Source organism: Protopterus annectens, chromosome 11.part0 (genome assembly GCF_019279795.1).
Source record: "Protopterus annectens isolate FY-2018-M chromosome 11.part0, PAN1.0, whole genome shotgun sequence".
In the NCBI taxonomy this organism is placed as follows: domain Eukaryota; kingdom Metazoa; phylum Chordata; order Ceratodontiformes; family Protopteridae; genus Protopterus; species Protopterus annectens.
In genome coordinates this window covers 44,887,516-44,913,209 of record NC_056745.1, presented here as the reverse complement: position 1 = coordinate 44,913,209, position 25,694 = coordinate 44,887,516, and the positions used below count along the sequence as shown (strand labels likewise).

The 25,694-nt window shown below is 39.7% G+C and overlaps 1 protein-coding gene across 1 annotated transcript in view; it reads left to right on the top strand.

Annotated features, from left to right (window-relative positions):
- LOC122814902 (transmembrane protein 117-like) overlaps positions 1-24,530 on the top strand; it is a 368,376-nt gene extending 343,846 nt beyond the window's left edge. Inside the window, exons 3-4 of the mRNA XM_044087167.1 lie at positions 10,141-10,273; positions 24,341-24,530. Of these exons, the coding sequence (XP_043943102.1) occupies positions 10,141-10,273; positions 24,341-24,530 (323 nt within the window). The remainder of the gene's footprint in view (positions 1-10,140; positions 10,274-24,340) is intronic.
- Positions 24,531-25,694: the final 1,164 nt, after the last annotated feature.

Sequence of the window (25,694 nt, the reverse complement as noted above, 5' to 3'; positions counted from 1 at the left end):
GGCCTCTGAGGTCCAAATCAGATGACAGTTTACAATTGAAGCCAGCTGCTGGTTCGGCTGTAGTCAGTGAGGCGCTTTCGCAGCCCCTGTCATTGGCCATTACAGAACCGCTTGCCGATATGGACTCCCACGAGGAGCCAACTAGGCCTTCGGATATTCCAGGTGCAGGACCTTCGGATAATGCTCCCTTGGATGGGTCCGGAGCCACTGTGCAGGTACCAGCTTCTGAGGGGGTTTTCAGTCTTACGCAGCTTCAGGTAAAGGCAAAGACAAAGACTCCTAAGACAAAGACTCCTTCTAAAACAAAGACTCAAGCCCAGGCCTCCTCTGATCCGGGACCTAAATCTCAAAAACAAATGCTTAAAATGGCGGAGGACTTGCTAACTATGATTAGGGGTTCCCATCCCCCTCCAGACAAAAGGCCAAGACAAGTATTGGATTATGAATCCTCTGATCAGGTATCTATTTGTTCAGTGTCTTCCTCTGAACAGGATTATACTTTCCCTCCTTATGAGGATTCTGATGCAGAGGAATCCATTCCTTCAGCTTCTCCTCCTGAAGATTACTCTTTTGGGGAAACTTTACATGACATGAGGGAACATTTTCACTGGGAAGGACAGGAGTACTCTGAATCTAAGAGAAGGCTTAGGGATTTCTTTCTTCTTCCCCAATGCAGACCCCTGGCTATTCCTCCAATTTTGGATATTTTGGATGATGTCTTTACGGAGTCTAATTTAACCCCTGACTCCTTTCCTCTGGCCCCTGCTAAGCCTGATGGATATTAGAGTCCCTGACTCTCACCAGTTTCTATTTAAAAATCCTACTGCTGATCCAGAAACCATTTCTTAGGGTCCTAAGGGTGTTAAGGCCGCCACTGCTAAGAACCCTATTCCGTCAGATAAGGATTCTAGAGCCTTGGAGAGATGGGGCAAAAAGGTGTACACTTCTGCTACTTTATCTATTAGGGCTTTGAATTGTCAATTTTATATGTTGAAATATCAGCAATACCTTTTGTCTGTTATGAAACAAAAATGTGTACCATTTCTGCATGTGCAGACAATAAGGAATTACAAGATTTGATGCATGCTACTGAGCAGGTGGGGAAACATACCTTACACTGTGGTTTTGATGCTTTGGAGGCCTCTTGCAGGGCGACAGCCACTGGCACAGTCATTAGAAGGCATGCTTGGTTAAAGGAACAAAATTTGCCTGATCAAGTAAAAGCAAAATTACTGGATTCTCCTGTTCAACATAATGTTTTGTTTGGGTCTAAGGCTGAAGAGGTTATAAAGAAAATGGAGGATAAGGCAAAATCCATGCAAACGGTTAAGGATTTCTTACAAGTTCAGCCTCCTAGATTTAACAGAAATTGGCCAGCTAAGAATTGGTCCTTTCCCAGCTCGGACAGGCCTCAGAGGGTTAGATATAGGCGCCCCAGAGGGAGGGCCCAAGCACAGACCTCGTATAGACCTAGACAGTGGAGTGCTTCCACTTTCAGGGGTGGAGAAGATAGGGCTCAACTTTATAGGAAACAGGCTCAATGACTCCCCCTGCATGGCTCCAGGAACCTCTCTCCTGGAAGCTCCTCTGGGAGGAAAACTTTCTCTTTTTCACCGAAATTGGACTTGCATAACCCAAGACAAGTGGGTTCTGGATGTAGTTTTAAGAGGTTACAAATTCCACTTTCACACCTTACCAAAACCAAACAGATGGCCAGACCTACCAAAAACTCAATGGGCAGAGGCATTAAAACAGGTGAGGTCCCTCACGGCTGAGGGCCGTAGAACTGGTTCCAAATTCAGAGACAGGACAAGGCTTTTATTCAAGACTCTTTCTAGTTCCCAGAAAGCAAAATACTTGGAGACTCATCCTGGATTTGTCAGTCTTAAATACTTTCCTGGAGATACCAAAGTTCAAGATGCTTACTCTGTAGCATCTCCTGCCAATGTTGAGCAAAAATGTATGGATGGTGACATTGGACTTAAAGGAGGCTTACCTACACATTCCTATCGGACAGGAGTGCAGAAGATACCTCGGGTTCAGGGCAGGCTCGAAACATTACCAATTCTCTGCGCTGCCCTTTGGCTTGTCTACTGCGCCCATGGTCTTCACCAAATGCCTGGCTCCAGTAGTAGCTTACTGCAGACTCAAGGGAATTCAAATTTACCCTTATCTGGATGACTACCTTATTCAAGCATACAGCAAGGACATTTTACTCCAGCACCTGGAATTTGTTCAGAATCTACTCAAGTGCCTGGGATTCACTGTGAACGTAAAAAAGTCAAATTTGGCACCCACTCAACAGATCACTTTCCTGGGTGCTCTTTTAAGCACTACAACCCAGATGGCATTCCTGACGCCAGAAAAATAACTACAGCTGGCTTCAACTTTCAAAGGCCTGACGTTAATGTCTCCGCTAACTGCAAGGGAATTCCTGCAGGCCGGGTTACATGGCTTCCTGCATCCTACTCATACCATATGCAAGACTGCATATGAGGAAGATACAATGGTACCTAAAAAGCGTATGGTCCCAGCATTGTCACAGTCTGGAAACAGTGGTTGCTGTCTTGCCTTGCCTGCAAAAGGAATTTCATTGGTGGGCCACAGCATGTCTTCAAAACAAAGGGAAAGCCTTCAGTCTAGCTCCAGCCAACCAAGTGATAACCACGGACTCCTCGGATTATGCATGGGGAGCCCACTTGCAGGGGTAAGGCCTGTAAGGTTTTTGGACAGAGGATCAGATGCATCTACATATCAATTTAAAAGAGATGTTGGCTGTACAGAATGCCCTCTTGGCTTTCAGGGATCTTTTACAGCCAGGACAGCTACTGATACGGACAGACAACACCACAGTTATGTGGTACATAAACAAGCAAGGGGGGTTCACACTCCTACCCCGTTTGCAGACTAGTCATGAGTCTATGGAACACAGCACTAGCTTGCAAAGTGGATCTACAAGCTCAATTCCTGCCAGGGAAACAAAACACTCTGGCAGACAGCCTGAGCAGGAATCTGTCAGACCCACACGAGTGGATGCTAGACACCCAAATATTCAAGATGATTACAGAAGCCTGGGGTTGCCCGGACATAGATCTATTTGCATCTCCCCACAACTACCAGTTACAGACTTTTTGCACAAGGACATATCACAAGCTAGCATGGAAAGTGGATGCTCCCTCATTCAGTTGGAGGAACCTCTTGGGGTATGCCTTCCCACCACTGCCTCTTTTACCAAGGGTGTTATTAAAAATAAAACAGGACAAACCAAAGATGATCTTACTAGCCCCGAATTGGCCTCGACAATTTTGGTACTCCAACACATCAATCCCAGGAACCTCCTTGGATTCTACCTCAGATTCCAAATCTTTTGTCTCAACATCAGGGCCAGGTCCTGCACTCTCATATCAAAACTCTCAGACTGGCAGCCTGGCGTATTCAGGGTCTATAATTAATCCTACCCTTACCAAACAGGTTATGGATGTCATCTTAGAAGCCAGAAGGCCTAGTACTAGGAAATCTTATGCAGGTAAATGGAAGAGATTTTGCACCTGGATGCAGGCTCATGAATCGGATCCTCACATTCCAAATATTCCATTGATTTTACATTACCTAACAGATATGTTGCATAAGGGTTTATCTTTTTTTCCCATAAAAATACATGCCTCGGCTATCTCTGCACAAGTTAATACAGATCCTCCAATTTTTTCACATCCACTTCTGAAACAATATCTCAGAGGAGCAAAGAATTTAAGGCCCACTAGGACTCCACCCATTCCTGCTTGGGACCTCAATTATGTACTGGAAAAGCTTACGCTGTCACCTTTTGAGCCTGCTACCACATCTGATATAAAGTATTTATCATGGAAGACTGTTATCCTACTGGCTTTAACTTCAGCCAGGAGAGTCTCTGAGTTACAAGCGCTCATGGCTGTGGAACCTTACATTATTTTTCATCAAGACAGGATTTCTTTGAGGACTAACCCTACTTTCATGCCTAAAGTGGTTACTAAAGTGGCTTTAAACCAAACTATTCACCTGCCAACTTTTTTCCCTAATCCACAAAATAAGGGGGAGAGGATCTTGCATTCTTTGGACGTATACATGCAGCTTCGCTTTTACCTGGACAGAACCAAGGATATAAGGAAAACAGAACAACTGTTTGTTTCTTATGCGGCAAATTCCCAAGGCAAAGCTATTTCATAACAGACCATTTCTAAATGTATTTCTCATGAAATCAGATTTTGTTACTCTCATCATGGAAAGCAAATCCCTGGAAAAATTAGGACTCACTCTACCAGAGCTGCTACTACTTCAGCTGCCTTTCTCAGGGGAGTCCCTACCAAAGATATTTTGGAAGCTGCAACTTGGAGTTCAGTGCATACTTTCTCTAAGCACTATAATCTCCCTCTTTATTCTAAATCTAGGGCAGGCTTTGCTTCTGCAGTCTTGCAAGGCCTTCTAGCCGCTCCTCCTCCTCTAAAACCACCACCCTTTATCTCAGCTTTGGGATTCAACCCTACAGTCATGACTGCAACAGTGAAACACGATGAACATAGTACAGTTGTGTACACTTAGCATAAATGTAGATGTTCGAGTGTCTCCACTGTTGTAGTCTGGGTTACCCACCCTCCTGTCCCCTCTTATACTTTTATTGGTGTGGTTCCCTGCTTCACCCTTCTGAGGTGTATTTGCTACAGGGTATGGGGTTTGTTGTTTGTTACATTTTTGTTTTACTTTTAGCCTTTATTTTTGGGCACCTGACATCTGGGGCAAGAAAAACTGGAGAACATGGCATCGGCTGGGAGCTTTGTACCCCTGGAGCACTGACGTCAGGGAGGATGAGTACACAGCCGACGCTGGACCCAGACTTTGGGATTCTGGCTGACCGAGGGCTGCCTGCCGGCAGGAAGAACCCTACAGTCATGACTGCAAAAGTGAAGACACTCAAACATCTACATTTATGGTAAGTGTACACAACTGTACTTTTCAAAACCTCCCCTTTGTAAATGTACTTGCATTGCTGGCAGCAGCCACACTAAGACATCCCTAACTAGGTTTTTCTTGTGTGGTAAAACTATTACCTCTTTCAAACCATTAAGATTCAGGTGTCTCTTTTAAACAAAATGGGGGCCATTGCCAAGAACTTGTCTAACATTAGAGTCAGTCATTCACTTTGCTGTTAGTAAGTATCTGTCTGAGTTTACTACTACAGTTTCCATACTTAATAATCATGGTATTTTCATAGTTGGTACTCTCTGACTTGGTGTAGTAGTATTACCCAGGGGTATACCTAATGTCTGAAAAAAAATGCTCATACTGGTTTTACATACTTTATATTTAATTTAATTTAGTAATTTAATCGGGTAGCCTCTGTTAATGAACATGTCAAACAAGTTATTAATCTCCAGCATAAATTAGTCATCCTCTTAAACTATTCTAGACGCCATCTGATCACTAACAAGACTTTTTTTTTTCTGATGGAAAGGATGGTTACTAGAAAAATGCAAAAATGTGTTTGAGAATGTAGGCTTTCTATATAATCTGGAATTGAATTTATCATAGTGGAAATCCTTTCACAATGTTGCATCCAGATACTTAATCAGCATGTTTAGATAAATTTCAAGAAATCAGTAGTAGAATTGAGGTATGTAACAAAATTCTATGAGTTGCACTACCTTTCCATATTATATCACCCAAGAAGCATAAAAATATGACTTTATGACCGTGTTATTATGATCTAAGAACCTTGTGCTGCTCTGGGGAAACCATATTAAATTGGCATGTAGGGGGCACATGCTGCCCCCATTTTAACATCTGCTACCTGCTTGAAGTACTTCCCCTCAAAGTATAAGAAATTAAGAAACACCTTTTCCATTAATTCTGCCAGTAGATTAATGTCCCTGTTCTAAACATTGTTAATCGTGAGGCAAGCTTCTTTAAACCATTCCAAACCGATACTGTTTTAATGTATTCATATTTTTATATGCGCTTTTAAACATTGTCGTAATGCAAATTATTAGTGTTAATTTGATTTGTTGTTCTAGTCACACGATTTCCTGTTATTAGGGTTTAAATATTTGTAAGATGAGGTTTTTTTTTTTTTTTTTTTTTTTGAGTTCTGATGAAGGCCCTGTATGTTAATGGGGAGTAAGTGCTTAACTTTACAAAATAAATTATTTTCTGTGTGTTTTGGAGTTTCGAAGTTTTTTGAGTGAATCTGGAAGCTTTTTCAGTCTCCTTGTTGACTGGGTGTTACTTGAATTTTGTCTTAGTTTATTGTGTTTAGACCCAAGGTTTTCTCTCTCCTTTTTGGTAGTAAGCCACAATTATATAACTAGACATCTTGCAGCCTTCCCACAAGTTTTAGTCTTCTAGAACTTTGCTGGTTCTTTGGGTGGAATACTTATCTTGACTGAAGAATGTAGTTTGCTTTAACTTTTGAGTAAGACATAGTGCGTTGGTGCTGACTTGGCCTGGAGCAGTAATTATCAGAGATAATGCACATTTTAGGGTAAGTAATGCACCAGTCAAGGGCCATAAAGTGCAATTTTATTTTTAATTCACAAATTGATTTTAATGCTTTAAAATCCTTCCAGTCATTCAGCTATCCAGCCAGCAATACTTTTCAGTATTAGTTGTATCCATATTAAGGCTTTTGACTCTGTATTTACTGGAGGCAAGCTCTTTGAAGGCATTTTTAGGAGCTGAACTTGTAGTATGAACATTGAACATAGACTTCAGTGAGCAAGAGCATTTTCCAGCAAATAATACAGGAAGAAGTCTTGTGTATCTATCACAGGAGACAGACACACACAGTACAACAAACCTCAGGGCAGTTTTGAATATGGCTTACCCACATGCCTTTTTGGATTTGGGAGAAAAACGGAGCCCTTTGCAAGAAACACTATGATACGACATACAGATTCTGCATGAAAGGCTTCACTGCCATTAACTGAATCCCCTAAGAGCAGATAGGCTATCTGCCCTTGGGCATTTATAAGCCTACCCAGACTGTGTTTGGCTTTCGCCACCCTTTTAGATTTGTAAACTGTGCCTATGAATAGTAGGTCACAGAATATAGTCCCTTTACGGTTAGTTTATTGTGCCATAGGTTGATTCCTTGCTTTACAGGATCAAGTGCCACACTCCTGTAAGTCTCCTCTGAGAAGATTCTTGGCACCCTCATTAGTCTGTGCTGATGATGCATCCTTACACTGTCCTAGTCTGCAAAAGGATTTGCATTAACTGTAGAAAACAGCTGGAAAGGTATGCCTCTGTAACATTGCTGTCATTTTCCCAGAGCCCACAACTCTTCAACTTTTTTTTTCTCATTCTTGATGCTTGAAGCATGTTTGACTATGGCAAGGGAGAATACAATGTCTAACATTTCTTTCCTTACCACAGTCTATTTTTCAGACTACCAAAATGTTCATCTAAAAATCTCTTTAAAAATCATTTAAATCAGTGCCAATCATAATGTAGACTGAGCTTTCCCAGTGACTCGCAGCTTGCTTCATCAACCAAGTTTGCTTTATGTTGTACCTATATGTTGAACACCTTGGTATCTGTTGATCACCTTGTCCTTTGGTTGGTTCACTGGAATTTGTGAACTAGTATATTCAAATAATTAACTATGCCTGAATGTACTGAATGCCCATATCTGATGCCCCTTTAACCATCTGTAGCAAAAAAGAGGGTATAGTCCTAAGTGCTTTAATCTTACTTTAGTACCACACCCTTTCATGTGTTTTGTCAGTTTCTTCTGTACTCTTCCTAGCTACAAATGCAGAACCTTTAGACTGCTATGTTAACAGTTTAAAATGCAGATGTACTTCTGTGAACAATAAAACCACACATTCACAGTTTGATGTTGTGATTCTTCCTTATGGAAAGGTTATTCTTGTTTATGGAGAGTGACACCCATCAATCATGTCTTCATAGCTGACCGACACTACAGCACTCCTTTTCTGTTCATCACAGCACTTTCTTTGAGGTCAGCTAAAATATTGGTAAACTGTTCAAGTTCTGCTATACTGAAACAGTAGATTACTGAAAGACATCCTAGCAATAATGGTATGGTCGTGGACTGTATTTATTTGCTTGCATACAACTTTTAACAGTAAGGTATTGTCAAACTCAACCTATGGGATTTTGTTACAGTGGGTTCCCTCAAACCCAGACGAATAAGCCTAGATCTCTTCAGGGAGGATGCCATCATAATTTGACAAATGCAGGCCTAAAAATGATTGTTGCGAGACGCTTGTTTGTAGATAAAAACATTTTTATTGTAGTATTTGCCACTGAGGTTTGGACATACAATTTGATAATGTCAGATATGTAGCTAAGACAGTCGACGCTGTGGGTAGTCCCTTAAGTAGCTCCCCCCTCTACTCAAAGATGAGGATCTAAGACAAATTCCTCTAAAGTTAAAACAAAATCTTGGTAACTGTAGGAAGGAACTCATGCTAGCTCCTTGAAACAGCTCCAGGTGCATGCAAAGCACCTCATCTGAGGTGACAGTCATGCCTCCCCCACCCGAGAGCTTGCATCTATTTTACCTCACCCTAGCTATGGGGCTGGAATAGGTCAAAAAGCAGAAAACAGTGGAGGATTTATTGTAATAAGGTTGTATTTTAGCAGTGGATTTGTTAATGTGGACAAACTGAGAACAACAAGAAATTATTCTTGTTTCATGCAAACCTTCTGGAATGAGATTAAATAGCTTTCATGGGAGTGAAGTTAGAGGCACTGATTAAAGATGTACTTAATTCATTAGTGCAACCTGACAATCAGTTAATTAGATGTGACATTCATGAGTGGCATCAGGCTGTATTACAATGCCTTGAACTGTGGGTCAGAAGAAACATTAAATATAAGAAAACATGGTACTTGAGTATTATTGCAACCAGATTTTCGTGATCATAACGGTTGCTTCCCAATGTTTAAATGTAAGTGTTAATGGTGTGACAGTGTCAGACAACATGATTTTTGTCACACTGAGGGTTGTCTTAGGCAGGGTTTTCATTAAAAAAGTACAAAGTTTATGTTGCTGTTCAGGTATGCACTTTAATGCCAGCATGTCATGCAGCTGCAGTAAAGTGCATACACGCTTCAACTGTCAGGGATGCTGTCTTAATCACTATAATTGCTCACCTGTCTCCCCCACATAACAAGGCACACACACCAACACAATGCTTTTACTCTACTTTTATATTTTTAACAAATATCAAACATATGCTGAGGTGCAAACATGCCACAAACTCCCAGGAGAACCGCTTCCACATGCAGTAACATGTTTTCCCTATGGAAATGTTCTTAGTACCTGGATTCTGGAACCCATAGTCCTCTATCAACATCATCCACCCTCAATTTTGACAACCATTACTGTACGGCACCTTTCGCATTGCAATGCTTACTGTCCACTGTTTACACATTTTGAAAAAAGTCTTACTTTAGCAAAAAGATCGTGCCTGTATCTGTGTTTCCCTTCCTTCCTCACGGTAGAAATATTCCATTCAACAGTTTGCTTTCCTGACAATTCAAGCGTGCGTCCTTTATGCAAGTTAAACAGGAAGAGGATTTTTTAATGATTTTCTGTCTGTGAAGGTAGTGGAGAGGTTTTGGGACAACAAAAATGACTTTTAGCAACACTTTGCACTGTTTCATGCCGTCATCTGTGTTGAAGGAATTGAGATTCGCAACTGCGAAAATCTGGTTGCGATAATAAGTAAGTACTGAAAATATTTTTGGGTGTACAAGAAAAGCATTTCTTTTCAGATTGTCATTTTCTCACACGTAATATGCTTTTTGTGGCACTAAATACAGCAAATTCAGTACTTCAGGTAAGTTATAGTGAGACAAAAACACATTGCATGGTCTGCCCTTCAAGCACTATTATTTTGAATGGAACGATGCAGCATATACAACTGGTGCTACAAGTGTGATTTACACCACTGATTAAACAGCAGTGTTGGCATTAGTCAATTAAAAGCTTATTCACTTAATGCCATGACTGTTCAATCTTAAATCAATATAAATACCTATGTTTTTTTTTTATCCATTACTAATACTTATTTGCATAATTATATATTTGCTGAATAATTTACTAAATGTAATCATTTATTATCTTTTCTATACTAGGACGCTTACTTCGCTTGAAAATGTTTCGTAAAGACCACGGATCCTGGATGACCATGTTTTTCAGCACCATTCTGTTGCTCTTTATCTTTTCTCACATATATAATCTGTGCCTTGTGTTAGTTGGGACAAAGAGGTAAGCCATAAAAGAAACCATTCCCTTACAACCTCAGTTTGTGGCATGTGGAATTTTCTGTAATGAAATGTAAACAAACTCCTCATCCGTTGTCATGTATGTCTGTGAATTCTCTCAATATGCCACACAAACCTCAACATTTAGCTACAGTTTAAGTTTCTTCACTTTTCACTTTCATCCCAGTTCCTGTGATAACATGTATTATAGACTAATGTTTATTATGTGTCCTAGATTGGCTTTGGGAATGACTGAAAATTCATTAACTCTGTAGACCACCGAGTAGATATGAGAAATTATTTTTCACTGAATGTCCATTTCTTTGTGTGTGTGTGTATATGTGTATATATATATATATATATATATATATATATATATATATATATATATATATATATATATATATATATATAATGTATGTGTGTGTGTGTGTGTGTGTGTATAATGTGGGAGTGTACATGAGAGAGATAAACCAGGGATAATTTCTTAGTTTTAAAATATGCATTGTTGCTGATGTTGACAACAGATGGCTTTCTGTTCAACTATTTTGCTTGTTTTTATTACACTGTTAACCAAAAGTGACTAGCAAAAAGAGTTTTCATATTGTTGTAAATACTTTGTTTTGTGATTCAGTAACTTGATCTCATTTTTGCTTGTTTGCATTGTCTTGAGTTTACTTACTAAAATATTACTGATAGTTTCAATTTTATTTGTCACTCTCTTGCTTATATCTCAAACATGCAAGTTGTCTGAGGTTTGCGGATATTCTTGATCACTTTTTTGAGCGTCACTGTTCATCAGTTATAAATTACTGAGGGTGTTTTCAGGTGGAATTGAACAGAGTGAGACTGCATGTTATTTATGGGCTTGTTAACTGGGTTGTCACAATGTTACCACCTGTGGCTTAGCTCCTTTTACAAGGGTCTCTCACTGGGGAGAATGAGCGAAGTACTAAGTGTTCTAAGTACACTTGCATTGCGTTCAGTTGCTAACCACATTGCAGATGATAGGCTAATAATCATACACTGAAAAAGTCTCAGAAAGATGTTAATAAGTATTAAAGTAATCTGAGATAAGTGCTAAAACCAAGTTAGTTCATCTGTATCATGAAAACAACGCACTTTTTAATGATGATGATATACTTTAGAGTAATTTCTGAAGTATGCTAATGATGGAATATTGGGTAGGTCTTTAGAAAGATTTTTCTGGAAGTGTGTTGTTGAGTGAGAGAGAGACTTGGAGACTGTATTGAACCATCTCCTGTGTGTGCTGTAAATAAGTGTTTTATTGCTGAGAAAACTTATTGTATGAGCTCTGCTGTGTTAGCCCATTAAAGCCAGTACATCATAATTCATTTCCTAACAGAAGCCAATACACTGCAGACAAGGCTTTATGGTGACCATTATATACTGAGGGCCTGTAGCAATGGTGTATTATGTAAGAAACACTAAGTCAGGTCTCGTCAGTATGTTTTTATTAGTGGCGGCTAATAATGTGGCAATGAAAACAATGAAGGAAGTGCTTAAGGGTGCTTTTGGTTAGAGGCTTTGAAGATAAACCAGCCGATATTAGCATATTTATAATCCGCAATCGGTAATCAACAATTAATATAAAGAATTGAACTTTGGTCATACATGCTTTTGAACTATATTGTCACGGTTCAGATGAAGCTTATTTTTAGATTTCTAGCATTCCAACTCTAATTTTGGTTCCTTGTAAATATTTTTCATAGCACTTTTAATGGTACAACACGTATCATTAGCATGTTAAAGGACAGTTAGTGGACTGCGGTATATTCTATTGTTATCATCATCACCGTTATTATTACCATAATACTGACAAATTAATAATTAACAAAAGCACTGAAAAGCAGGGAAGTAAATCTTAAGTTATACTTATAGAATATTGGCTCCTGAGATATTTAAGCTGAAATGCCATGGCATTGTATGACCAATGTGCTTTGTACCACTGGTACCTCTCCAGATAATTAATGTGCAGCTGTAAAGTACAAGGTTTACTGTGCAGCAGATGGTCATTCACTGAGTCAAAGACTTTCAACTGCTTAAAGAAAAGAACTCCTCTGTGGGGAGCCTTTTCTGTGGTCTTCAAGTACATAATCATTGCAGCTACTGCAGTAGTGAGTAAAAGAAGAGTGAATTGCTGAGTATTGGATATAGTATCGATTATCTTATATTAGGCAATTAAACATGAATTAGTTTCTCAAGAGTTTTAAAAAATCTATTTGGCATTGAAGTGGTCCTGCAATCAGCAAAGTTACATAAAAACCTAGCATTTGCAAAAAAAACACATATTTCTCTCACAGACTTGTGTGAATCAGTCTTTATGAAGTATAACAATTTCCTGTCTTGGTACAGTGCAAAACATAAATTATGGGTGACAAAGCTAATTCAACATAACGGGTGAAGCAGACCACATAGGTGAAGTCATAAAAGGACCAGAAATCAGCATTACTGTGCTCTTTGAAGAGTTACGTCTTGAGAGTTTTTAGATGCCAATTAAATCTTTTGTTCCCTTCTAAATATTCAGCAGTACGATTGTCCATGGTGTGATGCCTGTATAATGTTGCAGTCAGATAATGCCGTAACATTTGGAATTCACTAGAGGTGTTTGTTTAATGGTACTTATAGCAATAACGCATTGATTTTTTAAGGTCTTGACAGAATCGTAGGTCATTTTGCACATTGCATCCTTGTAAGCATGCACAGCTTAGTCTCTAGACTTAAACAAGTGTCCTTACAGGTTGTCCACTCTGTTTGTATGGAGACGTACCTGTCCACCCACATTATCCAACAACTGTTGAAGTGGCAGCTTCATCTGCAGTAAATATATGTTCTACAAGTCCAAATCATTTAAAAAAATATTCTTTACAAATTGTACCAGTCTTGTAGAAGATTTAATCTTGAGGAAATTTACATTTCTGACTTTTCAAGCACAAAATACAAACTATTTGTGAGTAGTTGCGAAGAGAGGGGATAGTGTAAAGTCATCATAGCTATAGTCTTTTTTGTCAAGATATGAGGTGATAATCCATGTTTTTATTGTGTCTACATGAGTTTGAGTATTAGAACTGCTATACTGAGTAAAAATCTGAAGAAAATGCTTGAGACTGTGATTACACTCTAGAATGATTTACCATTTAATACTAAAATCGCAAGAAAACATGGTCTTTAATAATGCTGTTCCAAAGGTTTTAGTAACTGCCATGCCTTTTGAAGAATTTGACTGGTGGTGTCAAGTTAAAGCATATTATCTATCGGGTCTATATTACGTCTGCGAAAACCCCTTTCAGTGAATGGCGCGTCTCTGAACTATAACCAGCAAAATCTAACTTCCATAAACGGCCATTACAGCAATTTTTTTTTTCCCTAGGGGGAAAAAAACACTTGGCCATCATCAAGAATTTGCCCTTTTCCCCCCACTGTAGTGCGATCTTGGAGTTGGTATATTTAGTTAGGGGTGTGGGGTGGCAAAGCCCCCCACTGAATAGTTTTAAATTTTGTCTGGTTTTAGGTTGGCCAAGCATCACCCCCCAGGAAAGCATTCACTGGAATGACTGAGGGAATTAGATTTTGCTGGTTGTCATTCGGCAAACAGTTGTTCACTGAAACGGGTTTTCGCAGATGTAATATGGACTCTATCCATCAGCAATGCTAATATGCAAAGAGAGTGAGTTTCAAATTCAAGGTTTTAAGATATTAAGGATCTTTTTCCGAAAGCCTTGGACACTGTTGCTATTAGCTTGCCCCTTGCAAAAAAATGTTTGTATTTTAACGCACACTGCCTTGGAAGCGTTGATGTTTTGAGTTTAAATAATTGCATGCAGATTAAATTTGACCTGATCATGCCACTTGGGTCTGCTATGAATAGTGTCTGACCATTTTCAGCCATGATCTGGGTCATGTCACAATTACAAACAATGATTGACAGAGGTACAAATATAATATACTTACACATATAGTGACAGATTAATGGATATTTACATTATCTTTGTGCAAACAGCCAAGGCTTTTATTGTGTACATTACATTAGTATACATGTAGTCATGAATGTTGTACTTAGTAAATCTCATGTAAATAACTGGATGTGGTGCATCAGGTCCTTAAGTTATTGAACAACTAGTCAGCAAAAACAGTACGCAGCTTCTTCTGAAACATCGGACAGAAATTAGAGTACAGATTCTTTGCTTGGAATCCGTGAAGCAATCCATTCAAATTCTTTCTTAAGCTGTGATGACAGTTTTTCTTAAACAGCAGTTTGTCAGCTAAAGTTGCTTCACAGATGAACTTTTAAATATGGCAGAAGATAGATGTGTAAAGGCTTTTTCGCCAGATGCCCATAAGAACTGAGATCTGTATAGTTAGAAACTGTTCATTACATCTCAAAGATAAGTAATGTAGAGGCTTGTTAGCTGGTGGAGGGGCAGTATCTTTATGCGATTTGAATGTCCAAAATGTTTAGCAAAAGGGAACAGTATCTGGTAAGGGTAATGGTTTTGCATTTTGAGTAGTGTTCTTTATTACCCTAGAATCTTACGTTCTGCTGCATATAGTACATCTGCAGTTTGTGCTGTTGAGAGCGGCAGCAGTAAGCAAGACATATATCCCAGTGTGGGTGTTAACATGTTGATAGCTATTGCCTAACAAGCAAACCTCGGCTGTGAGCTTGCTACTTTGAATTAATTTAATATCCTAGTTGTCTGGAGTTCTGCCTGTGTTTCAAAGGATAGAGATTGCCACATAATAATTTGTAATATCTTTGCTGAGTGATGGACAGTATGTTCCTGCAGGCTGTTTGATGCTGAGATGTTGTAGTGTGGATATACTGTTGGAAGTACCTAAAAACAAGACAGTCATTTTTGTGGGTTAGTGATCATTGTATTCATAATGCTCTGAGTCATAATTTAAGTCAGTTTGAAGAGGATAGGTTAAGCTTCACAGTGAAATATGTGCCTTGGTTAGCACAGTCTCATCTGCATACATATTTCATTTGTCCATGACCTGTAGCAAATTTCTGATATACAGTAAGAAAGGCAGAGGGCCTAATACTGATCTCTGAGGAAAATCTTTAGTAAGCATAATTGTTTTGAAGTAGGAGTTGTTCCCTATAACTGTAAATTATCAGTTAATGACCTGTATCAATTAATATATTATTAAATAGCATATGGCTTGTCAACTTCAAAGGAAAAGCCACAATTTGTTAGTTTGTGAAAAGTATAGAACCAGTAAAAAGTAGAACCCAAATGTTAAACACAGTAAATAAAATGAAAATATGTTCGTCATATTGGTCACTACTGCTGTAGCCTTATCTGTATTGGCTATGACCAGCTTCCAAAGCTTCAGGGCACCTGCCATGCACCCAAACTGTCAAGCAGCTGGAGCTGAACTGTCTAAAAGACAAGTTTGGGTGATGAGCACTTCAGAGCTTTTCTGCCAACAGAGAGAGGGAGGCTGAGCCCTGAAAGGACAAAGCTAGCAAAAAAAAAAAAAAAAAAAAAACTCCCACACTCTGGCATAAAAACACACCAAGATTAAGGACAATGGAGGGAGGGAGCAACTACTGTGGCAGTGATCATTTCAATATGTACTGTTACGGTAAGTTTGCTTACTCAGCTGTACAGTGTTCAGCATATTAATCACTGGTATAGTAGACTTGGCTACATTGGTTGATTGCTGTAGCTTACTTCATTTGGGTGGTGGGAGGAGAAGCATTCAGCACCCCTGGAGAATGGTCTTACATGACCTGGACATAGGGAAGGAATCCAGCTTATGGTTCTGCATAAAAGTATGTATGGAGGACCTGCTAGAATTCTTTTAGAATCCAACCTTTTCCAGAAAGCCATAGATGATGCCAAGGCCCCAGTAGAGTGGGTCTTGACCCCCCTGCCTGGAATAGTTTTGGTATACCAAGTATAACAAAAGTTAATCGCCTTAGACAACCATTTGGAAATGGTCTGTTTTGGCACAGGTTGTCCTTTCTTCTTATTTTCACAAGAAATGAATGATTGAGCTGAAGAGCTGAAAGATTTAGTTCTGCCAAGATAGTACCCGAGTTGTCTGTAGGCATCCAAGGTATGCAGTAGATGTTGAGAAACACACTAGGAATACCATATATTCAGCATGCCAATGCTCTGGGTGTTGGATCCTGCGTACTCTCATATGCTCCTGCATAACTGACGCACATTCTGTGTGGAACAAATCCCAGTCTAAGAGTATGACTCAGTCAGTGTGCTGCACCTTGTACCTTGTAATATCCTTAGATATGTGATCACATCTGCAGACTGCAGAAGCAGTCATATATTGGATAACAGCATGCCCTGTGGACCTACCTGTTGAGGAATAGTTCTAATCACTTCATGCCCCTCCGCATGTGTTGCATGGATGTGGGATCTGTCTAGATCCATCATCAGTGGCCTTTATAAGATGATATAAGAACCATGATGATTTGAAGCAATCCATCCTTTAAAATGTTTTGTCTTGTTGCACAACCATGTAGTTTTATAATATAGTGCGCCAAGCAACATTTTAGCATACTGTAAGGCTTGCAGTATGCCATTTCACATGTTCATGAATCTCTTTCTTACTGGTTTTTGAGGTTTAACTTGGAGGCAAGATGTTTATTTTTGCCAAAATATCTTCTGCATTAAGTTCTACACTGAAGTATTTAAGGTTCTCCAAAATACTGCCAAATCAAAGGGACTGTTAGGTTATTAAATTACTATTTGTGTATTGGCAACAAAACTTCCATTTGTGCTTGCCTGTATTAATATCTGGGAGTGGGTTGAAACCTGACTGTAAGGACATATGTGGTTCTGTTAGTGAGAGACATCTGAGTAATTCGGTTGTTAATGGAGAAGAATGAAAGAGCACTATTGTTATCGAGAATAGCTGTCAGAAATCCCACTTGTTTATTTATTGCTTGTGAAAGAGCATTAGACCACAGTTTGTACTTACTGAGATTGTGTGGAATCTGTAGCACTGTATACCAGCATCATGTGGGGTTGCTTGTGGTAGAGTTTGTTCTACCAATCTCTAGACAAATGCTGCTGTGCACAGTTGATTTCACTCGCATGTTTGATAGTGGTGTGCATTAATAATTTGTTGATTAAGCTCATAACAGTTCACAGTTAGTATATCAGTCAGGTAAACGGTATCATTACTGAGCACTCTGAAGTTTATCATGAACAGTATGGGGAATGAATCTGTGAGCCTCTAACACCAGTGTTAAAACAGAAATAGACAGTAGTAGTAACTTCCTTTTGGGAACTGGTTATTTCTTTAATGTAGGGGTACAGTCACCTGCAGTTATCAAACACAAACAGATTATAGAGGGACGAACAGCAGCTTGTGACATAAGGAACACACTGAATGAGTTAACATGAAGGGAGTTGCAGTTACTCTTCATGAAGTAAAAGAAATTCAGTGTGTGAGACACCACCTTGAAGTCCTAGACTTATAACCTCCTGTGAATAGTCTTGCGTATAGCTTCTTAAATTCATATTTTGGTTTAAGAAAAGTCTAGAATTTTAATATTTTGAGTACATATAGTGGGAGACAGTGGTTTGATGTACAGGTTGCATCAATATCACAGAAAGCTAGTTATAATAAAGCAGTAAGAGAACGCTTACATTTAGGGAATACCTTTCCTCCCTTCTGGAGAGAACGTATTATTAGATGCAAGCAGAGCTTTATTGGATTTGCTTTTAAATGGTTCCGAGTAGCAATATATGTAGTTATGTACTTATGAAGATAATACTCTTGAATCATGTTCCTTCATTCTTTTATGAAATTAGGCTGATAATATAAATGACAGTATTTAAAACAATAAAATAAAGGTAAAGTACTACTAGTTTTGAATTTATAGTGTGGCTACAGCTTTTAATGTACGTTTGTGTGCGTGCATGTCTTCAGAACTGTAATCTGGGTTTTATCTCTGTCCACTGCAAAAATGGGGATGACCATATCAAAACACAAAGAAAATGTGTTACTTGGCATATTAAAAAGTAATGTCTACAGGTTAAAACAACACGAGAACTTATTAGTGCTTATCAGCCTAGCCTTTTCTGATTTTATTGCTGTTTTGAATTTTCTGGTTACCATTGCCTAGTTTTCTGGCTTCTGAAAATGAGCATTCATATGCCTGGTGAGTCCCATCTTTTAAAGTCCAAAGCAACACAGCATAGCTTTATCTGTAGTGGCTGAAAAGAGGAGAGTAAACATGAATAACAGTATTAATCTTATGTTGTCCTTTATATTCTTCCTCACTGATGGGTTACAGATCTGACCCTCAGATCCAATTCGGCCGCATTTCCATGACTTAGATTTGAGTTTTGAGGTCCTCCCTCTTCCCATAATGCACATCATCCCCAATCCCTCAGATCTCATTTGCCGCCATTTTGACCAGACACGGATTCTAGAGTCTCAAGTAATTAAGAGAAACAAATTTAGAGCCAACTTTAAAATCTACTTTCTTTGCTGTTATATATCCTCCCTCTAATTTTTAGCTCTTGCTGCCGTTAGAGATTTTTTCTTTTCTCTTAGTCATCTGTGTTTTTTCTTTTTCTTTGTACCCATTTGCAAGTTCCTTCTTTCTTTATTCTAGTTAAAAAATATATATATATTAAAATATATTCTTTATAAGAGAATTTTTTTCTTTGTGTATGTCTGTGTGTTCAGTTGAACTTTTGCTTCAAACTAATTGTTCCAATTTACTCTGTTGTATGTCTGACAAACCTGTGGGATTTAAAAGATGCACTTATTGTCATGAAATCCCTAATTTGGATGCCCACAAGAAGTGCATCTACTGCTTGGGACTAGGTCACCTCAATGTTTGTTGTGAGGTATGCTCCTCCTTCACTCCATGAGCCCTCACAGATTGGCATAATAAGCTAATTTTAAAAGGACTTTTACCAGCTTCATCACCTTCTTCTGGGGCTCAAACCCTCTCCAAAACCATCGGTCTCCAGAGAATCAAAAAGACAAGACATCTCAACACTTCTGTGGGTATTGTCAGAGCCATATGAGAAATAGTTTCATAGCTTGGTACTAGGCTATCAGCCCTAGGGCCTATAGAAACCTAGCCATAACAATTCCCTGGCTATTTCTTCCCACACTATTTACTTCCCTGGACCCCTGTTTAGCAAGGGCGACTGACGTGATTTCTGGGGTGAATTTCCTTTCTCCCATCCAGCCGCCAAGGTTCCTTTTGAAGATGTCAGAAACTCCTGGCACTTACTAAGCCCACTTCTCAGTTGGATTCACAGGGCCCTTCGGATCCGAAGGGGATTACTAGTGTGTCAACTCTCCACTGCCATCTACCACAGTGTCGGATCCTACCATGAGATGCCTTACTCCTGAGCTCATCCTAAAAACAAACACCTACAAAGCCATCCAGGTCTTCTAGTAGCTTGACAGAAGCCAATATGGACAGGATGATGCGGAAGTTTCTCAAGGCTCCGATCCAGATGGGAGTTGTACCAACTCTGTCCCCTCTTGGATCCATTCCTTACAGACCCCTCCTCTGATCTGACCTGCAGTTTCGGAGCTGCAGGAACCTAGATATCCAAGAGAAAGTTTACGTCTAATCCAAGGATGTACTCTTCCTTAACTCTCTTTCCTTGACCAGCCCTGCTCCGATCTTATCAAATCAAAGAAGGTCTCGGATCTGAGAGGTCAGTGTTGGGTCTGAGGGGATCAGCTCTGACTTTGTCGATCCGTCCCTTCCTCTTGATTTTTGGCACTCAACAGCTCCTGTCCGATTCTTTCTGGAGGCCTCAAATCTGAGGTTAGCCCTATTCTCTCCCCTTCATCTGCTTTGGCTCTGAAGGGGAGGGAAGGAGGTTCTCCGGGTCTGTTGGCTTGTCAAGTTGCAGAAAGGACTTTCTCTATGCACAGAGATATGTCCTATCACATCTCAGACAGCCTACCCCAAGAAGCCAGCACACTTTCCCTATGAGGAAATCTCCCTTTCTTTCAATACCTTCCATGAACACTCCACAGGAGAGGTCCTGTCGAAGAAGACATGCAAGAGGAGGCACACCCACTCCCTGATGAGTCCCTCACTGAAGACAAAGACTTTGAGGGAAAGAGATCACCTACATCACCACCTCATGATGTCTCCTTTGGAGACATCCTGGAACTCCTTCAATAGAAGGGTGGCTGGTCTTCCCAAACTCCTTCTGAAGAGTTGGTATTCTTGGAGGCTTTTGGGGTGGACCCACCTACGTCTTGGTTGAGTTCCCCAGCTTATGAACTCATTGACCTTGTTTCCCACTGGGCTTGGAAGTAGATGGACACTGTTGAGCCCATCCCCAAACACCCAGACAAATTCCTCAGCCCCCTTCAGGCAGATCTCAATGGAGTAAGGGTGTTCCAGTTGATGCCATTGTTGTGGCAGCAGCTACAAAAAGGCAGCTGGCTGTGCAAAGCTGTGCGCTCATTCCACTGAACAAGGAGTCCAGAGTGATGGACAGATTTGGAAAGACACTTTCACACTGATGTCTTTAAATTACCTGGCACACTTTACCTGTCTGCAAAGAGATTTGATCAAGGAGCTCTCAAATTCTCTTGCTGAGACCATGTTGGCAGAGGACCTCAAGCAGGTCTCTCTCCAGCTGGCTACTTTATTATCTAATGCCAGTTCTTCAATGAGGTTGATCTCCCATACAGCAGACGGTACCTTGAGAGGAGCTGTTTCAGGCATAGCCATTGGGAGGCATGCATGGATGAAGCTTTGCAGAACACTTGAAGGCATCCTTTGTTAAGGCCCCCTTCGACTGCTCTTCCTTGTTTGGGCCATCAGTGAAAGAGACACTAACTTGCAATGAGCAGGAAGGAAAAACCTTGTCTGCCATGGGGATCAAGTTCTCTACCCCATCAGAGGATCTTTCCTAGAAACCAGAGAGGTGGGAAGAAAACTTGATTCCAGAAGTCTCAAGGACCTTTCCAACACTCGTGCAGAGATGTTTCCTCCAGAGGCAGAGATTTCAATTGTATGTTTTGTCCCAGAGGCAGAGGGGGTCCACAAAACCAGGGCTTCAGAGACTCCTTCTCTGACAGGCCCTATCGGAGCTCCTGAAGCATTGGCCAACTGTCCCTCTCTGGAGGCAGTCAGAGGTGGTCTGTCCCTGCACTTAGACACGTGAACAAATCTTACAAACAATGCTTGGGTGCTAAATATAACATCCAGAGATGGTTATATTCTCTTTTCCCCTTCCATCTCCGGAAAGCAGGAGGGGGGGATACACAGCTTAAGAAGTTCAAAAGCTGATGCAAGAGTGCCACCCAACATGTCTTGACCAAAGAAATAGAATTCAGAACTTGCTCCTGCTTCTTTTTGGTGCCAAAGAAAACAGGGGAACCAAGACCAATTCTGGATCTAAGCAATCTTAATCAGTAAGTGAAGAAGTCAAAGTTCTGAATGGTTATGGTCCAGTCAGTCCTGCCTCTTCTGTGCAAGGACGATTGGATGTCCTCTATACAGCTCTAGGATGCATACTATTGCATCAGACTAGACAGGCACTCCTGGTAACACCTGTGCTTTCGGTCGGGAGACTATCACTACCAATTCAGAGTACTGCCCTTTGGACTCTTTGGTGTTTACCAAATGCATAGCAGTCATAGCAGCTCACCTAAGGCTAAAAGGATTCCCAGGTGTTTCCCTATCTAGATGATTGGCTGCACACAGACCCAACAAGACATCAACTGCAAAAAGCCAGGGATTATGTGCTTCAGATCTCCTACTCCCTTGGCATTACAATAAATCTTGCAAAATCCAAACGGACTCCTGTACAAAATCTAAAATTTATAGAACAAACCAAAATACTGGTGGAAAGAATTCATGTTCATAAGAAGTACAAGTACACCGATGAAAAAAAAAGGATGCAGAGCTCGGCTAAAATGTAGTAACTTTAATAATACTATATTAGCTGTATTGTATATTTGGTGAGGCTGTATAGTATATTTGGTGAGGTGTGTGTTTTGCTGTTGCTTTTATGTGGGGAAAACCAGTCAAATATTTAGGGAACAGATACGTGAGCATTTGTATCAGGATGTTTAATAATAGGAATGCATTAGCGAGGCATGTCATTGGTTCAGGACCTTCCCACTTTTTTTTTGTGTTTATAGTTTTACAGGTTTGCTGTAATGATCCCAGAATGGGTGAGGTAGAGAATAGAACTGAACTTTGTGAATTGAGGTGGATTGTCCCTTTGCAAGCTGACAAAGGGTTTAGTTTGAATGATACAGTACCCCTGAAACCACATTTGAAGGACGCAACCTTCATAGGTGGGTTTTAGTTTTTGGTTGTTGATGGTCTTACAGTGTGTTTTGGTTTTAGTTCTTATTGAAGATTTTATTTTGATTTTTCACACAGTTGGTTTATATATTTTGAGTTTTTGTCTGTGCATGTTTAATGCCCCCAACATTTTATGTTTTATTTATTTTTTTAATTGTTTTTGCCTTTTGCTTTGCAGTTTTTTTTTTTTTTTTTTATTTCAGTCTGCTTATGAATGCATGCTTCAACCGCAAGTACTGCAGCGGGTCTTACTTGTTGTTTATGGGTTATTTTGCGTTGTTTTTTGTGCTGGTGGTATTTCATCTTTTTATTTATATTTTACTGCTTTGACAGATCATGTTTTCTGTGGTTTGTTTGGCATGTTTCATTGGTTTATGGGGCTATGCTTTATCGTCTTAATGTGGCGGGCTATATGACTGCAGGCCCAGTTCATTCTAGCATCATTGGCCATACTGTGCGAGTAACTAGTCGTCGTATTATTTTCCACCCTGGATAGCTGATTAGCATTTGTTTGACCAATCCTGATTTAGTTTGACAGATCAGTTGATTGGCTTTGCACCTTTTTTGCTGTGATTTGGTTAGCTATTTACCACCCAGTTATTTTATGCCTGTACAGACTGTTCTCGTTATGTTTTTTTTATTTTATTGGTACTTAAATATACATTTTTTGCACATTTTTCAATTGATGTAGCTGAGCTGAGTACTTGGTTGATTGTTAGTTTTGAGTCCATTTAATTGGTATGCGATCTTGTTATACAAGTGCTATTTTGGAACTCTGTCCAATTTGTGTAGGAGATATTCTATTCTTCTGTTTATTTTATACATATTTATATTTTTTATATATTTTTTGTTTAGATAGACCATTTTTTGTTGTGTGTTTTATTAGTGCGTAGGACTATGCCTTATTGTCTTAATGTGGCGGGTTAGGTGATGGACTCTGCAGGGTCAGTTTATTTTATTGAAGTATCATTGGCTACACTATGTGAGCAACTAGTCATTTCTATCATGTTTACTGTGGTTAGCTGATTGGTGTATGTCTGACCAATCCTGTTTTAGTCTTATAGATCAGTTGATTGGCTAGACAGCTTTGTTGCTGTGATATGGTTGGTTGTATACTATCGAACTACCTTATGCCTATACTGGCTGTTCTCAGGATAGTTTTTCCATTATTTGATCTGTGCTTAAGTATATATTTTTTTGCACAGATCAGGGCTTTTTGATGATATTATATTGCGAGGTATGTGTGTACCATCAGATCCTTTTCGTTTAGTGACTGTTGGAGCAAATTTTAATGAGCTAGGCAGGGTAGATGTGAGGTTACAAATTTCTTTGGTACGAACACCATTGAGTTTGCTGTATATCTCTTAATTGCTGTGGTCTCTTTAGTTTGTTAATTATTTTAAATTGTTTACTTTATTGGTGTATTTTTGGCCTATCTGGATGCAATGAGATGGACGACTGGATAGGCTGTGTAGCCAGTTCACTAAGATACCATTGGCTACATACTTTAGAGACTTTGATCATTCCTAGGTGTGTTTCTTTTATATGGATCAAGTTTTTTTTTTTATTTACTCCTAATGATGTATGGGTGCATAAAAAGATTGTTCAGTTTTTGTTGAATCCAAACGTTTTTATTGAGTTGGGTATTCTAGATATATAGTCATGCAGTTTGTTTTATTGATTACCATTGGCCATACTATGCATTTCTTGATCATTATTGGTGTTCCAGTTTATGCTAATCCCTTTTGTATTTTTTAGCTTATTGGTGGAGATCAAATCTATTAGAATGCTATATGATGGACTAGCTGATAGGCTGTGCAGTTTTTCTACTATGTCACCATTAGCTGTATCCATTAATGAGTGCTTAATTAATTTTAATTGTACATTTTTCTTGCTGTTTGATTGGTCATTTGTTCTTTTTAAAGAGCGTTACTGTGTACGTTTTTAAGGATCTGATGAAGAACCATTTTACGGGTAAAAGTGCTTGTCCAGTCTTGTTACTTTATTGCTCTGTATTTTATTTATTAAAGTTGCTACATTTTAGCTGAGCTCTGTCCTTGTTTTTCATTGGTAGAATTTATAGGAACTCAACTGGACACCACAGTCCAAGTGGCTTTGTTACCTCTTCATGACATTACATCTTTGAGAAATCAGGTGTGGGATTTATGGTCTGTTTTTTCCCTTAGAGCAGAGTTAGTGCTGCAGGCTATGGGATTGTCTGCAGCTATTATTCTAGTTCCTCTAGAAAAATTCTTTGTGACTTCTCCAGTGGACCTTAGCAGTACAGTGGTCCAGTCTTTACCAGCCACTGTCTGTTCCTATCAAACGCACTGCAGTTTGCAAACCTGTTCAGTGGTGGACCCAATCAAATGATGTATTTCTGGGTAGACCATTCTCTCCCTACCCCAATAGCCACAGTGACTACAAACGCTTCTCAATTGGGATGGGGCATTACAAGGGAAGAGATGAGAGCAGTCCTTGTGATGCATGCCTTTCAGAAGATTGTCCCTCTGGGGACTATTTCAGTCCATATGGATAACATGTCAGTAGTCTGGTACATCAACAAACAAGGAGGAAACCATTCATACCCATTGTGCAGAGATGCCATGAGGGTTTGGGAATGGGCGTTTTCTTCAGAACACTTTCTGATTGCATCACATATATCAGGGAAAACCAATGCGTGCTGGTAGACAGACTCAGCAGGTCCATTCTGATTTTGCATGAGTGGTCCCTCAACCAATCAGTAGAGAATATGATTTTCAGCCTTTGGGGCCACCTTTGCTGTGATGTCTTTGCCACAGCAAATATTTCACTCTGATCCTTCTCCCCTCAGGGGAATCACCAAGTGATACTGTGATTCACAATTTGCCCCTTAGTCTCCTCTATGCTTATCCCCTTCTACCATTGATCCCGACGTTTCTTCAGAAAGCAATTCGGCTGAAGAGTGGAGTCATGCTCATTGTCCCCTTTTGGCCTTTTCAATTATGGTTCCCCTTTCTTTGGTCTCACCTCAGATATCTTCCATAGATACTGAAGCCCACTCGAGGTCTACTGTCTCACCTGTCAGAATTTCAACATCCCAGTCTTCATGTCCTCAAGTTGACCTTGCGGT